At 36.6% G+C, this 15,416-nt stretch overlaps 1 protein-coding gene across 4 annotated transcripts in view; it reads left to right on the plus strand.

Moving 5' to 3' along the window:
• The window catches only part of LNPEP (leucyl and cystinyl aminopeptidase), a 95,092-nt gene that overhangs the window by 39,559 nt on the left and 40,117 nt on the right, over positions 1–15,416 (plus strand). For all 4 annotated transcript variants that reach the window (XM_066273880.1, XM_066273881.1, XM_066273884.1 and 1 more), the window contains exons 3-8: positions 1,573–1,711; positions 3,508–3,639; positions 8,490–8,610; positions 9,048–9,202; positions 13,197–13,310; positions 15,118–15,249. In XM_066273880.1, the coding sequence (XP_066129977.1) occupies positions 1,573–1,711; positions 3,508–3,639; positions 8,490–8,610; positions 9,048–9,202; positions 13,197–13,310; positions 15,118–15,249 (793 nt within the window). The remainder of the gene's footprint in view (positions 1–1,572; positions 1,712–3,507; positions 3,640–8,489; positions 8,611–9,047; positions 9,203–13,196; positions 13,311–15,117; positions 15,250–15,416) is intronic.

The raw sequence follows: 15,416 nt of genomic DNA on the forward strand, positions 1-15,416 counted from the left end.
TGAGCCTTGCTCAAACCAGATGAGCCCACGGTCAAGCTGGCGGCCTTGGGGTCTCGAACCTGGGTCCTCCGCATCCCAGTCTAACGCTCTATCCACTGTGCCACTGCCTAGTCAGGCACATATATCATTTTTATTATCTTTAATCTTTGCTTTTTTTTAATGCCACTGGCTATTTTGAATTTCTGATAAAAAATCAGTTTGGAGAAATTTTTTTAAAATCTAAGAGAGACTTAATTGGTTTTTTAAAAAAATGACCCAAAACGTAAAAGTATCCAGCTCCCTGTTTATTTAGCATGTAGTTTGCATTTCCAGAAAGAAGCAGTATTCTTACATAGCAATAATGTCAGTTTTCCTGTGTGCACAAAGTCCTTGTTCAATTTGCTTAACACAGGTGCAGCATCCTCTCATATTACTCTAAACCAGTGTGTGAATTATTGATGCCATTTGGCTAATGTTTGTTGGTATATTGAGAAAAATAGAAATGAATATTCTAAGTCTATTTGAGGAAGTTTTTTGGTCCTTCTTACATGGAGAAAGAGACAAGAGCAGGTTCTGCAGTCCTAGTCAGATAAGTAATTTTTTTCTTTTATGTAGTACTTATAAAGTAATGGCATGCTGGCTCTTTGTGAGAGCTGACATTAAAAGCAAATGTGTAATTGTGAAGACTGTGGTCTTCTTGTTATTATGTCTCCTTCATAACCTATGTCATCTCTAGGAATTACAAGGTATACATAAAAACAATATTTTTAGTATGCAAACAAACATTTAAGACAAATACTTTATAATTTCTTTAAATCTGATTATTGCCCTTGGAGTCCCTTGTGCCTGCTACTATAGAATGGGAGGGAAATGTTATATGACAGAATAAGGAGATTTTTGGTATGGTCACTTTTTTACTCTTGCCATGAACTGGATTGAGTTGTGGAAAATGCTAGAAAAATGGAAGACAGTACTTTAAAATTAAGATATAGAATATTTAAAATAGTATTTTAAAGCCTTAAAGCAGTGGTCCCCAACCTTTTTTGGGCCACGGACCAGTTTAATGTCAGAAAATATTTTCACGGACCAGCCTTTAGGGTGGGATGGATAAATGTATCACGTGACAAGCGTCAAGAGTGGGTCTTAGACAGATGTAACAGAGGGAATCTGGTCATTTTTAAAAAATAAAACATTGTTCAGACTTAAATATAAATAAAACGGAAATAATGTTATTTATTCTTTCTCTGCGTACCGGTACCAAATGGCCCACGGACTGGTACCGGTGCGCAGCCCGGGGGTTGGGGACCACTGCCTTCAAGTAAATCAGTCTGTGAAATTCTGCTGCTGGAAAAAAAGATATAAATTCATTAACTTATCTGGTTAGGTAAAATGAGTGCCCCACAAGAATATATATCTTGATACAAAATATAGTTTAAAAGATTATTTATCCCTTTGAAGATGTCTGAAAACCATAATTCAGAACAATTTTTTGGTCTTTTTTCTGCTTTTAATTTTGCTTAGTTCTGTCGTACTTGTCAAGGTGCCTTGAATAGTAGGTGTATCAATAATTGGATGAATTTGTATTTGTTGTAGATACTTTGCAGCAACTCAGTTTGAGCCCCTGGCAGCAAGATCTGCTTTTCCTTGTTTTGATGAACCAGCATTTAAAGCCACATTTAGTGTCAAGATCACAAGAGAGGAGCAATACACTGCTTTATCAAATATGCCTAAGGTACTGTTTTGGTCCTTGATTATAAAATCTTTGAGTAGGTCTCTTTCTTTGTTATGAAGACTTGAATCCCTCTTTGCCAAACTCTTGAGAATGATTAAAATTGCATACATTCATATTCTTCCTTAAAATACATACATAAAAGTTGAAAAATACCGAGGTTGGGCAAAAGTAGGTCTACAGTTGTTTAAATGAAAAATAATACAATAATTAATATTAATACAAGAATAAATTCTGTTTCATGTACTCACAACTGTAAACCTACTTTTGCCCACCCCTGTATGATAGCATAACTGGGAAGCCAGCCTCAGGAGCACGTGAGGGAAGAGAAGGACCTCTGGGTGTCGATGTAGGGGCAAGAAATGTGAAGTGTGTGCTGTGCACTGAAGATACACAAAATATTACTACTATGAACCAGTACTGATAATCGGAGTGATATTTTCTGAGCTATGGTGAATTTGCTATTCTAAACAATGATATATGATAGAATTAAATCATGATTAACCTTGGTGTTTTGTTGGTTATTGAAATCAGTAGGGTAACTGGGAAGTTGAACAAGAACTCAGACTTTCTTGGCTGTGAGCTCTGCTTGGAAGCCAGTGAGGGTGAAATCAAGCAGAATTTTTTTTTTTGTATTTTTCTGAAGTGAGAAGCGGGGAGGCAGAGAGATGGACTCTCGCATGCGCTCAACCGGGACCTACCCTGCAAGCCCACTAGGGGGTGATCCTCTGCCTATCTGGAACATTGCTTCATTGCAACCAGAGCCATTTCATTGCCTGAGGCGGAGGCCATGGAGCCATCCTCAGCGCCCAGGCCAACTTTGCTCCAATGGAGCCTTGGCTGCGGGAGGGGAAGAGAAAGGAGAAGGGAAGGGTGGAAAAGCAGATGGGAACTTCTCCTGTATGCCCTGGCCTGGAATTGAACCTGGGACTTCCACATGCCAGGCTGATGCTCTACCACTGAACCAACTGGCCAGGGCCCAGAATTCTTTTTATGCTAAACAGAACGTAGGGAGTTCTCTTGTAGTCACCTGAGGGGCTATGTGCAGCCTGATCGGAGCCTCTCAGAACCCATGTGGCTGAGAGAGAGGAGCAGCCACCCTCAACAGACTAAGGAGTCAGCCCTTGTAAGCAAGAGAGGACATGATCTGGCCGTCAACAGGATGTCACTCTAACAGCTCCACTCCCAGCCATACTCTTCACCTTCATCTTTCTCTAAAAGAGTGGAATGCCTACTTGCCTAGTATCAGAAAACATTGCAATTCATGATCAGAAAATCCTGGAAGACTGCCTGCATTCCCTTACCTTGTATCTACCACAGGTCTAATGACTTTGTTCCCACTAAACCTTCTTGGGGGTCCTCACCATGGTACTTTTGGAAGCCATTTCTGATCATTTGGAGGGATAACTCAGCTTTGGCTCCTCCTCCTTCTGTGAGTAAGTTTGTAGCAGTGGAGAGGAGCTCTGCTAGATCACAAGGAAGGATTTGGGTTTTGGTGGTTTTTAAAGGGGAGAAACAGAGCTAATGTTACTTACTGTCTCTAATTTACATTTACTTAAAGCGATCTTTTGAGACTAAAACTTATGCATTTCCACTGTAATTAATATATCCTCATGATGAAGAATGGAAGAACAGACTGAGATTAGGCGTCATGCTCTGTTTAGAAATTAGTGCTGAGAGAGTAAAGTATACCAACATCTTTACTGCTTATTTCCTGTTTGAATTTTTTGTGTCTCATTTTGTCACTGTCTTTTATTCCCCTAGTTATAGAACAGTCATCTTTCTCCCTTTGCTTGTAGAAGTCATCAGTTACTTTGAAAGATGGACTTGTTCAGGATGAGTTTTTTGAAAGCGTGAAGATGAGCACTTACCTGGTGGCTTTTATTGTGGGGGAGATGCGGAATCTGAGTCAAGACGTAAACGGAACCCTGGTAGGTTGTGGTATTTGTCGAGAAAGAGATTGCAAGGAATTCCTTAATGATTTCTGGTAATTGCTTTATGAAGGAAAACAAGCTTTTGGATCACAACTCACATTTTATGCCAGGATTTTTTAAAATTAAAGACTGCTATATTTTGCTAATTAAAAGGGTATCTAGTCCTTCTGTTATAAAAGATTATTATGTCTACCATATAACTCTTAGACATAAGGTCAGATATAAGTATTGTCTGGCTATTATTAGCAATAACACTGTATGCCTTTATGCTCAACTTAAAAGAATGGAAAACTATTCAAGAAGTAAAGTAAGTGTTCAAGGGTAAGTATAGACTGCCTATTGAATAGGTGTTCAATATGATTTACTCACCTTTGTGTTGAAAGAGTTTCTGTGAAGTCTAAACCAAACAATTTTTCAGAATCCCTTCAAAAGGATATTAAGACTGGTTTAAATCTGAAAAATTTTGATTAATTCCTCCTCAAGCACTGCACCACAAATTTAACCCTTGATTTAGCTTTTGCAGCCTTGGTAAAATCTAACAGTCTCAATCTACAAAATCAGGTTTGCTTCTTCAAGACCCAGCTGAATACCAAACCGCCCTCTGTCCTTGAAGCGCTCCGTCTCCCCGCTAGGGTTTATCCTGCCCTCTGGTCTCTCAGAGCACTTCACTTACGTCTCGGCTGTCGTGCTTGTCCCACACTTTGACACTAAACTCCTAGCACTTTTTATTGTATTTCAAAATGTATGCAGACTCGGGTTTTTCTCCCCCTCAGTTCTTTCCTCCCTCCTTCTCTGTCTCTTTTCCTCCCTCCCTCTGTCCCCTACTCCATCCGCTCTCTCTCTTTTTCTTTCAGCTGCTATGTTGGCTTATTACTGCCAGTAATTACATTCAAATTCATCATTCTGATATTCAAGGCCCTCTTATTAATTAGACTATATTTCCAATTGCTGCAGTGTGAATTTCATCTATGCAAGTGGAATTATTATTCATTGCTCAAATATACCTCGTTCTCATAGATAGAATAGATAGGTAGATAGGTAGGTAGGTGATAGATAGATAGATGATAGATAGATAGATAGATAGATAGATAGATAGATAGACAGAATTGAGAGAGAAGAGTTTCAGGTGACTTATTTTTGCTTTTATTAAAGGAAAAGGAATCAACGTGGCTCATCATGGAGTGTGTCATCTACCCAGGTTCAAATCTCTCCTCTGTAGCTTACTAGTGTATGCCCCTGGCAGACTGCTCTGTAACTCTCTCTACACCTCACCTTCCACAGCTCTTGCTGGATTAGCCTGCCCTCTCAAGGATTAAATTTTTTAAATTTCTGTAAAATATTCAGTATGTTGCAGATAGTAATACACATACACACACACACACACACACACAAGGAAGTAGTCTCTTTATTGTACACGCAAACCTATGAAGTCCCTATATGTCTGAAAATATAAATAATCTTTATTATTTTAAATGCTACCTAGTAATAAACATGTTTTGAAAAAATTAATATTATACAAACAATTGTTTATTTTATCTCATTTTAGTAGGAAATGGAGAAGAATCTAACATGCATGGAGTTATACTCTGTGCTGGCAGCGTTTACATTCACTTATAAACATCTTTTTATTTTATAAACCGAATGAGGAGAGGCATTAGCTCATGTTGCTGATAATGAAACAATGTCTCAGAGAAGTTTAGTAGTTGACCCAACATTATATAGCCAGTAACTGATAGTCAGAATTGTCCACCGCAATATGCTGCATCTTACACCAAATGACATAATGACTTCTGTTGGTGTGGTGACCAGAAATTCAGACTTGTAGGGTAACAAAGGATTTTTGTTATGTTTAAAAATGATAGTCTCTAGGAGGGTTTTTATTGTGTAATATTTAACATTAGGCCTATTTCACAAGATACAAGAATAAGGCAGTAGGGCTTTACTTACTAACCAATCTTACCAAACAACTGAAGATGTCAGAGTTGACTGTAGATTATCAAACTGGTTGTGTTTATTGTCAAAGACTATGTTTTCAAAGGCCTGAAGAAAGAGGACCATTTTATTATTTCAGTCCTCTTTGAACTTCTCCCTAACTTCAGGAATGCAGAATTATCTAGGAAATTCCAGGCTGGTTTTCAAATGCCCTCCTTTTATCTGTTTGTCTTGAGGCTTTTGTTTTATTTTTCCCATTGCCTGATTTTGTTTTTACCACACAGGTCTAATTAGTAGAGTCAGAATCCAGTGGTAGATAGTCAGATGTGAACTATTTAACATTCAAAAAAGAAGTATTATCTATTATCCATATAAAGTTATAATTTTAATTTATTCATATTCAGTCAGGAACCTGGCTTAGTTCCACTAAGATTTTTCCACTAACATTTCTGCCTCCAGTATCTTTCCGTCAGCTAGGGACATTGTTCATAATTTATATCAGATCATTCTCTTCAAATCCCATTTAATCAGTTCATCCGATAGACTTGATACTGTTGACTTTGTCTTTTCTTTCTTTCTTTCTTTTAAGGAATTTATGCCTTTTTGTGAATTCAGCTGTCTGTTTAGGAAAGCTAGTATTTTGAGGAGCAGGTTATATTATATCCTTTTGGGTGGGGAATTTATCTCCAGTGAAAACGCATAGCACATGTTCTTTCAAGGAATAAGAAAAGAAATAGAAGAGAAAATATCAAAGTGCCTTTTTTTCCTATTATGGTATTCCAGAAATGGGACTAAGTAGATCTTTTGGTCAGAAATCAGTTTCCTATGAACTTCTTTTTCCCGCTTTACTTTTCCTCTAAGGGTAGGTGCTTTTCACATAGTGATGGAAGTGGCCAAATGGTGGGCCTGGCGCGGGGACATTTGAGGGGGACTCTGGGGAGCATGGGTGGTGTTTTTACTGGGGTAGCAGATGACTGCATCGATTATAACAAAGAATAAGCAGAGATAATAAAGATGGCTTAAATTCCAAGTGATCTTGGTACAGTAATTTATGATGACAGATTTTAAAAGAGTATTATCGGGCTTTTTTTTATTATTTTAGCAATAACACTGATTTCTTTGAGGGGAAAAGATGCAGTAAGTGCACATGTCAGAGTCATGAGCTTGAGTTCTCCTGGCAGGTGGTAACTGAATTCAGTAAGCTCTGGGCACAGCCGTGTACCAAGGGCTGCAGATGGTATACTTGGCCACGTGTTGTGGGAGATTACATTTCTTCCATAGTTACTTTAGAATGCAACGCATTTTTAATTGGCTAACTCTAGTTCTTGACACTTCATTGTTCCAGTAACTTGGCACAAATGTTCTATTCACACATATTTTGCCCATTTCTGATGGGACGCTATTGGTAATAATGATAATTACTACCATTTATTGAATCTTTATCTTATGTCAGGTACTATTTTAAGTTCTATAAGTGTATTAGTTCATTTCATCCTCAAAGCAGCCCCTCGATGGTGGGAGGTACTTTCATCACCATTTTATAAAAGAGGAGACTGAGGTGTACCTGCACAGAGCATACAACTAGCAGAGTTTTGGACCTGACAATCTAACTACAGAACCTATATATTTAATTTCATGGCTTTTTTCCTTAAAAATGTTCCTTTTTACATTTAATTTTGGTGTTATGCTTCCTTCATGTTTCTGTGATTAATGCATATGTTCTCTAGACTTAAGCTGCACATAAAGGCAGTTATAACTGAAATCTATTTGGCCTCCTGGAAATTGTTGAGAGTTTTTCAGTCCTTTAATGGGAGATTAAAATTAATTTAAAGTGAGAGTCCACCAGTTTTTTCCAAATGATGAATTAATATCTCCATTTCCCACCTGCTGAAATCTTTATTCTGAGGTTTCTATTTTCTGCTACATTATGTCCACATTCCATTTTCCAGGTGAATATAGAGGGTCTTTTTTATAACTCAATTAAGAAACAATAAATACTGCTTTTTAAACCCCATTGCTTTTAACATAGTTGTTTAGATTTTGCCTTTGGATACTTATTGAATAAGACTACAGTTAGTCATATTGCATGTGTTTAACTTAGGCACTTGGAAAAGAGAGAGAGTAACATCTTAAATAATGTGGGCAATTGCATCTGCCACGTCCCTGAGCAAGCATGTGCCCTAGAGTGGATGGGCAATGGGGGCGTGGATTTGTCATCTCGTTAGTCACTGTATGCCACTCTCTGCGTGTTTCACTCTGCTGGGCATGATTATGTTTTATGCAATGTGGTCTATAAAAACAACAATTGGAAAAAAGTAAGCTGTCTGAAGTCTAGAAAAAAGCTGTGCCATACTTACTGAAAGAGAATATGTTGGTCTCTTATAAGTTTTTCCAGGGTAATTTCAACAAATGTGCAGTTTCTGCCTTATGCATTTACGTTAGCACTAACTCCTTCTTAAGATATAATTCCTCTGTATTGAGTGCTTACTCAGTACTAGGCACTGTGGTACGTGTCGGAAGAATTAAAATTTGGTTTTGTGCTTTAAATAATTCATAATCTTGGTAGCTCATTAGCAAGGAAGGGCAGCTGTAGGTGATGGAAAGGAGGAAAAGGGTATTATAAATTTAAATGGGCAGATACTTATACATTGCTATAATATGACTCCAAATTGTGTACTTTAGTTATTATACTAACTTGAAAAAATGAATATTCAAGTTTTTTTTAAAACACTGTTGTGTGTATGGAAGTGGCTTGCTGACTCTGCAGGTGCTAAGGGAACTATAAGCAAGAGCTTTGTCCTGAAATGTCGCACAACTCGTGAAGTTCTCACATATGCTAAACTTGACAGTATTGATGTGAATATCATGACGGTTCAGTTTCCTGGCCTTACATCATGTATAATGTTTCCTTTTAGGTTTCCATATATTCTGTGCCAGAAAAGATTGGTCAAGTCCACCATGCCTTGGAAACAACTGTGAAGCTTCTTGAGTTTTTTCAAAACTACTTTGAAATTCAATACCCACTTAAGAAATTGGGTAAGAATCACACAGTGCCTCTGTTTTGTACCATTACAACCTAGATTTATTTTGCAAATGTCTTTTAGAAATAACTCTTGCCAAAATTATTATAAAAGAAAATCAAGAAACACAATGATTTAAAAATTGTTTGTACTTAATCACTGAGATTTCATGAATGTGTCTGAATGTGGAGCTTGTCACCCTTAGAAGTGTAGGGGGCTATTACAGAGGTGCTGGGTAAGTGGGAGTTTGCTTAGGGCTTAGTCTAGAGTTGAACAAATTCGAACTTCCTGAGAAAGTTGCTGTAAGTGAGGAAGGTCCCATTCCTCAGGAGTATAAAATGAACTCAGTGCCTCTCAGTCCATAGTGATAAAACAATGGCTAAAATATTTTGATTTAACCAGGGAGTACCTTAAATGAGGGAAAGTTGATTGCTTTTTTTCTGTCTTATCCAGATCTGGTGGCTATTCCCGACTTCGAAGCAGGAGCAATGGAAAACTGGGGTGTGCTCACCTTCCGGGAGGAAACACTCCTGTATGACAATAGTACTTCTTCAGTGGCAGATAGAAAACTGGTTACTAAAATCATCGCTCATGAGCTGGCCCATCAGGTATTAGCAACCAAGGCTGTAACATCTGATACCTATCGTCAGTTTCATATCCTAGCATATTAGACTAGTTTTAAATGCTAATAATAGCTTACCTTTTTATTATAGTATTGTTTTCATGATAAAATGATGCTTTTGAACACAATTTCAGAGGAAAATGCTATCTAATGTTTTCATAGGACTTTACTGTTATAAAGTATTTTCATATGTATTATCTCACTTTTCATAACTGCTGCAAAGTAGGTGATAATCCCGTTTTACAGATGTGGGAATGAGGCTCAGCTTAAGAAAATGACTTGGTTAAAGTAACACAGCTAATAAATGGTACATTGGGCCTTTAAAAAGTACTATTTTGGCAAGATCTCTCTCCCCCCAGTAATACACAGCTCCTTTGTCTCTGACAATGCCAGCTGCTCAGTATAGCTGTATGGGGTGGGCGGAGTCTTTTCCTAAGTTGCACTTATATAACTCTTGGACTATAGTTTTCATGACTAGATTTATTTTTTCCTTTCCTACTAGAACTGGATTTTTGATTAATTTGAGAGCGGGAGGGTACTCTTTGTATGACACGGAGAAAAAGAAAGAAGATTATATGCTAACATGAACCTCCCTCTGTCTTCCCCAACACCTTGTCTCTTTTGTATCCTCAATGAGGTGCTTGTCAGTGTGGGATGGTTTAGGAGAGTCATGATTGTGGGAGGATATGAGAGATTAGAACATGCTCTGGGCAGTTTAAGCCCTGTCTCAAACTCAACCTGAACACAACCGCAGAGCCCTGGGAAGCCCTCACGACAAGCCGGCATATGACGCACATACTTACTTACCGTTATGGTGTTAGGCGTGTAGACAAAGTATCTAAGGGATCTCCTTGAGGTCTTTTATTTCTGGGGTCCCCATCACTTCTTGGGGAGTACATCTCTGTACTTCTTCTTTAGGACTTACAAATCATTTTCCTGTGAAACAGGTTGGAAGCTAATAACTTCAAAAAATGAGTTCTGGTAATTTTCAAAAGTGGTTTGTTTCAGGGTCTCGTAGCCTGTTCTGCTGCTGGTCTAAGTCGAGCCCTAGGCTACACTGACTGTTGCTCTCCCTCTCACCACACTTTGTTTCAGGGAGTTTTGACAATCATTTCTTAGGAGAGTCTCCTATCAGTTTTTTCCTTCATACTTCCTGATAGAAGAACACACAAGATTTTTCTGATTTCATTTATTTATGTACATGCCAACTTTCTTAAGGAATGTTTGAATGCTGCTTTGAATCGTATAAATACTGTGCTCAACATGGGTAACTGTGGGGAAACATGAGGTGTGGACTCTCTGACTCGGAAAATCTGTTACATCAAAATTTATATTTTACTTGTCATTCATGGTTGTAGGGGCAATGAAAAATAATCTTACTAACTTGGTATTGAAGTGTAGAAGAATTTCATTTCATCTTTAATAAGGTGTCTGAAAACTTTTTTTTTTTTTTTACCAAGTATGTCTTGCTTGTTTTTCCATTCGATTAAGGTAAAATGTTAAAATTTTTATTTTACTTTTAAAATAAATCTCTACAGCTTTTATAAGTCCTTAAGTTGAATATAGTTTAACTGTAATTACTATATTTTTAAGTAATTATCATCTAATTCATTGAGGAACAATTTTTTTTTTCATTTTCTGTTGCACGAGGTTTTAGAACTGTTTCTATATATTTGCGCATTGCTGATTCCAAACCTGAAATCCATTTTTGGGTGCATGCTCTAGTTTTTATGCAATTTTAATTTCTTTTTGTTACAGTTAATGGCATGCATTGGTTTTTAAATTGGAGTTAAAGGGCAACAACTCTTGGATTGAACATAACCACAAGGCAATTAATGTTTTACAAACATCACTTTTACATAATTGTAGTTGTTTTTAAATGTAAAAAATTATTATCTGATAAAAATACCCTCTTATTTTGTTTTAAGATTGAATCATGGCTTCTTCGAGTAGGCGTAAATGTATGAATAGTCCTGACACCTTCTGTTATATATGTGGCTGTTACGCACTTCAACATCAAAGGCGCAATATTTCATCATTTGTGACGTGCATATATTGCCTATTTTCAAGTTCCCCTTGGCAATCAAGACAAGAATTGGGCTCCTCATATTGTGTGTCATAATTGTGAGGAAATGCTTCATGACTGGACAAAAGGAAAACACAAAGAATGTCTTTTGGTATTCCCATGATTTGGCATGAACCTAAGGACCACAGCAGTGACTGTTATTTCTGTCTGATCCACACAAAGGGCATTGGCAAGAAAAAACGGCATATGATCGCATATCCTAATATTCCTTCAGCAATACGACCTATCCCACACTCTGAGACACTCCCAGTTCCAGTTTTCAATGGTTTTATTTCTTCTAAGGACGAAGAAAGTGAACATGATGATCAAGTGTATTTTGATAAGATGCATGAGGAAATGGTTGTAGAATCTGAAGGGTCTTCTTCTGATGCCAAGCAGTCATTACCCCTCAGCAGTTTAGCCAACCTGAATTGAATGACTTAGTAAGAATGATATAAAAATTGTCCTCAACTTTCTGAAGTATGAGGAGCATAACTGGATCATTTGATCATTTGTGTGGATCTTAAAATGGTAAATTTCCTGCTAGGACAACAGAGAGGTTTCACGAAGCATCCTTGCTTTCTGTGTTTGTGGGACAGCCGAGCTCAGGAGAAACACTGGACACAGAAGGAGTGGCCGAAACGTGAAGCTCTAGAAGTAGGGATGCAAAATATTGTGGATTTTATTTTATTTTATTATTCTTTACAGAGACACAGAGAGAGTCAGAGAGAGGGATAGACAGGGACAGACAGGAACAGAGAGATGAGAAGCATCAATCATTAGTTTTTCGTTGCACATTGCAACACCTTAATTGTTCATTGATTGCCTTCTCATACGTGCCTTGACCGCAGGCCTTCAGCAGACTGAGTAACCCCTTGCTTGAGCCAGCGACCTTGGGCTCAAGCTAGTGAGCTTTTGCTCAAACCAGATGAGTCCTCACTCAAGGGATGCATAATATTGTGAATGAACCTGTAGTTAATCGAGACAGGATCATTTTTCCCCCACTTCACGTCAAACTTGGCTTAATGAAGCAGTTTGTTCAGGCTTTGAATAGAGAAAGTGAATGCTTTCAACATATTATTTCTGCTTTCCAGTCTTGTTTTTCGAGAATATAAAATCAGGTGTGTTCAATGGACCTCAAATTCGAACCCTCATATGTGATGAAGAATTTGCAAGGAAGATGAATAAGGAGGAGAAAGCAGCATGGCAGTCTTTTGTGGCAATTACAAAGAACTTCCTTGGCAACAAAAGAGCAGAAAACTATGAACTTCTGGTTCAAAGGATGCTGTTGGCTTTCCGCAACATTGGATGTAACATGAGCATTAAGATTCACTTTCTGAACAGTGACCTTGATAAGTTTCCTGAAAATCTTGGATCTGTTAGTGATGAGCAGACTACAGCTGGAGCATCAAACGAGATTGTCCTCAACAAGTACACAAACGCAAGAGCTACAAACACAAATTGTTGCCTGAATAGAATTTAAATAAGTTTTGCGCAAATTTTATGTTTAAAATAAATGTTTTAATATGTTCTATTTTGAGACTGTAGACAAATTCTGATGCAATCATATCTTTTAGTGTATTAGTGTATTTACTGCGTTATATAAATTATTATATTTTCACAAAGATGATGCCCAAGAAGTCATTCTACTTCATTATGTTAAACTAAATGTTGAAAATTTTATAATAAGATGAAAACCTAAAATCTTGAATTGCAAAAAAACTGTAGCTTACAGAGAAAAATTAATGTTAGATTTGAGACGCACACTCGAATTAGGTAAGAACAAGTGTTTTTGTGGATGCAACAAAAATTTTGTTTCCCAGTGTTATAGGTGATTATTCTAACAATTCAATTATTAGAACATTCTGGATAATGTAAATATTACGTTGGTTAATAGTTTGTTTTTTTCCCACAGTGGTTTGGTAATTTGGTAACAATTCAGTGGTGGAACGATCTATGGCTAAATGAAGGTTTTGCTACTTTCATGGAGTATTTCTCTTTAGAAAAAATATACGAAGAGCTGTCCAGTGTAAGTACAGTGTTCGTTAGGCCTCCAATGAGTGCTAGGGAGAAAAAGAATCAAATCATATTGGCCATGTATTTTCTATGCATTTGCAGTAATGAGATGTTTCCAGAAAGAAAGAATATTGTACCTCTTGAGATTTGACACTGAGATCTTGTTTTTATTTACTGTTATATTTCATTGAAAGCTGAAAGTATGTGAAATTACTTTATACTTTGTTCTTAAGATAAACATTTTAAATTGATTTGCTACATTTTATTTATTTGTTTATTTATTTATTTTAGTGAGAGATAGAGACAGAGAGAAAGGGACAGACAGGGACAGACAGGCAGGAAGGGAGAGAGATGAGAAGCATCAACTTTTTATTGCACCACCTAAGTTGTTCATTGATTGCTTTCTCATCTGTGCCTTGACTGGGGAGCTCCACCTGAGCCAGTGACCCTTTGCTCAAGCCAGTGACCTTGAGGTCATGTCTATGATCCCACGCTCAAGCCAGCGACCCTGCTCTCAAGCTGGTGAGCCTGCGCTCAAGCTAGGGACTTCAGGGTTTCAAAGCTGGCTCCTCAGCCTCCCAGACTCTATCCACTGCACTATCACCTGGTCAGGAGCTATGTTTTATTTTTATAGTTATGATTCTTCTGCTTAAAGGAATTTAGATATAGAAAACAATATTTTTTAAAAACAAAATTTTTTATCCTGTGCATAAACGAGAAAATTAAGATATTTTGTAACAATGCTTTCTATTATCACCCTGATCATGCTTATAACAGTGATATATAAGTTGATATAGACAAATAATTTGCCCTTTTTAGATACAAACCATATTTTGTTTTTTTTTCAAAGGCTTGAAATACCATTCTGCTATAGAGAGCATAATAATGTCACTATGTTATTAGACTTTGGAGGTGTTTTCTTTCCTTAAGAGATATTTGGGCACACTAGGCTATGATACAATAGATATTGCCAAAAAGTTCAAGCAATAGGTAGGAAAATATAAAAGATCCTTTTTCTACTCTAAAATTCTGTGATTTTCTATTAAACCTCCTAGATATATGACCCAAGACTGCTTTAAAACAGTAGTCTTAGAGCATTCAATTTGAAATCTTAGTGTGAGCCTGTGCAAAAATATCAGTTGGCACATAAGGTACTCATTTTTAATGAGAAGACTAAACAAAATACTTGAAATCTATTTATGCTCCTTAATTGAGCAATGAGATTCACAGTTTCACCACTTGGTGGTGCCCAGAATATTTAAAAGCTTTTCATATATATTCTAGGGGAGCTCATCTGCTGAGCTCTCAAGAAACTTTTATTTTAAGAGTTTTATTTTATTTTAAATTAATCTCAGTTAAAGGAGATGTATATTATCTTAATAGAAAAAGCTAGACTGTGTATAATAAATCGGCTTAAGAACCAGTTTTTTTTTTTTTAATTTTAGATTTTATTTTTAAAACATGCACTAACCTTTTAAGACTGTTCATCTTGAATATCAGGATTTGGCATTTGGTTGCTTTAGTAATAGAACTCTAATTCATCTTTATATTGTTGTTTAGGAAGTACTATTTTCCATGTGGCTAGGAGGTTATAATTTATTTTTAAATTTAAGGAATATGCATAAATGTCACACTGTTCCTATATTTTTAAAAACTTGTGTTCTAAAGTTAGTGAATCTGGCTATTTTTTATAATATCCTTAAGCAATAGTCTAATTTATATAAACAATTAGTATACTTGCCCTTGCCTTTATATATATTTGCATATATTATTCCTTTGATACTGTTAATGATTTTGTAATCTGTTTAATTTTTTACTAGTATGAAGATTTCTTAGATGCTCGATTTAAAACCATGAAGAAAGATTCCTTGAATTCATCTCATCCAATATCGTCATCTGTTCAATCTTCAGAACAGATTGAAGAAATGTTTGATTTTCTTTCCTATTTTAAGGTATTGCTATGCAAAAGAGTACCTGGAATAGGTTTCAAATTAATTTCAAGTGTGAACAAGCTGTATGGTTTAGCTTAATCTAAAGATTAAACAAGTATTATTTTCAGGTGTCCCGTTAGATTTTAAGATGTATACTTCTGTTTAAATCTTGGTCTTTTGTGGGTTTT

Source organism: Saccopteryx bilineata, chromosome 4 (genome assembly GCF_036850765.1).
Source record: "Saccopteryx bilineata isolate mSacBil1 chromosome 4, mSacBil1_pri_phased_curated, whole genome shotgun sequence".
Taxonomy (NCBI): domain Eukaryota; kingdom Metazoa; phylum Chordata; class Mammalia; order Chiroptera; family Emballonuridae; genus Saccopteryx; species Saccopteryx bilineata.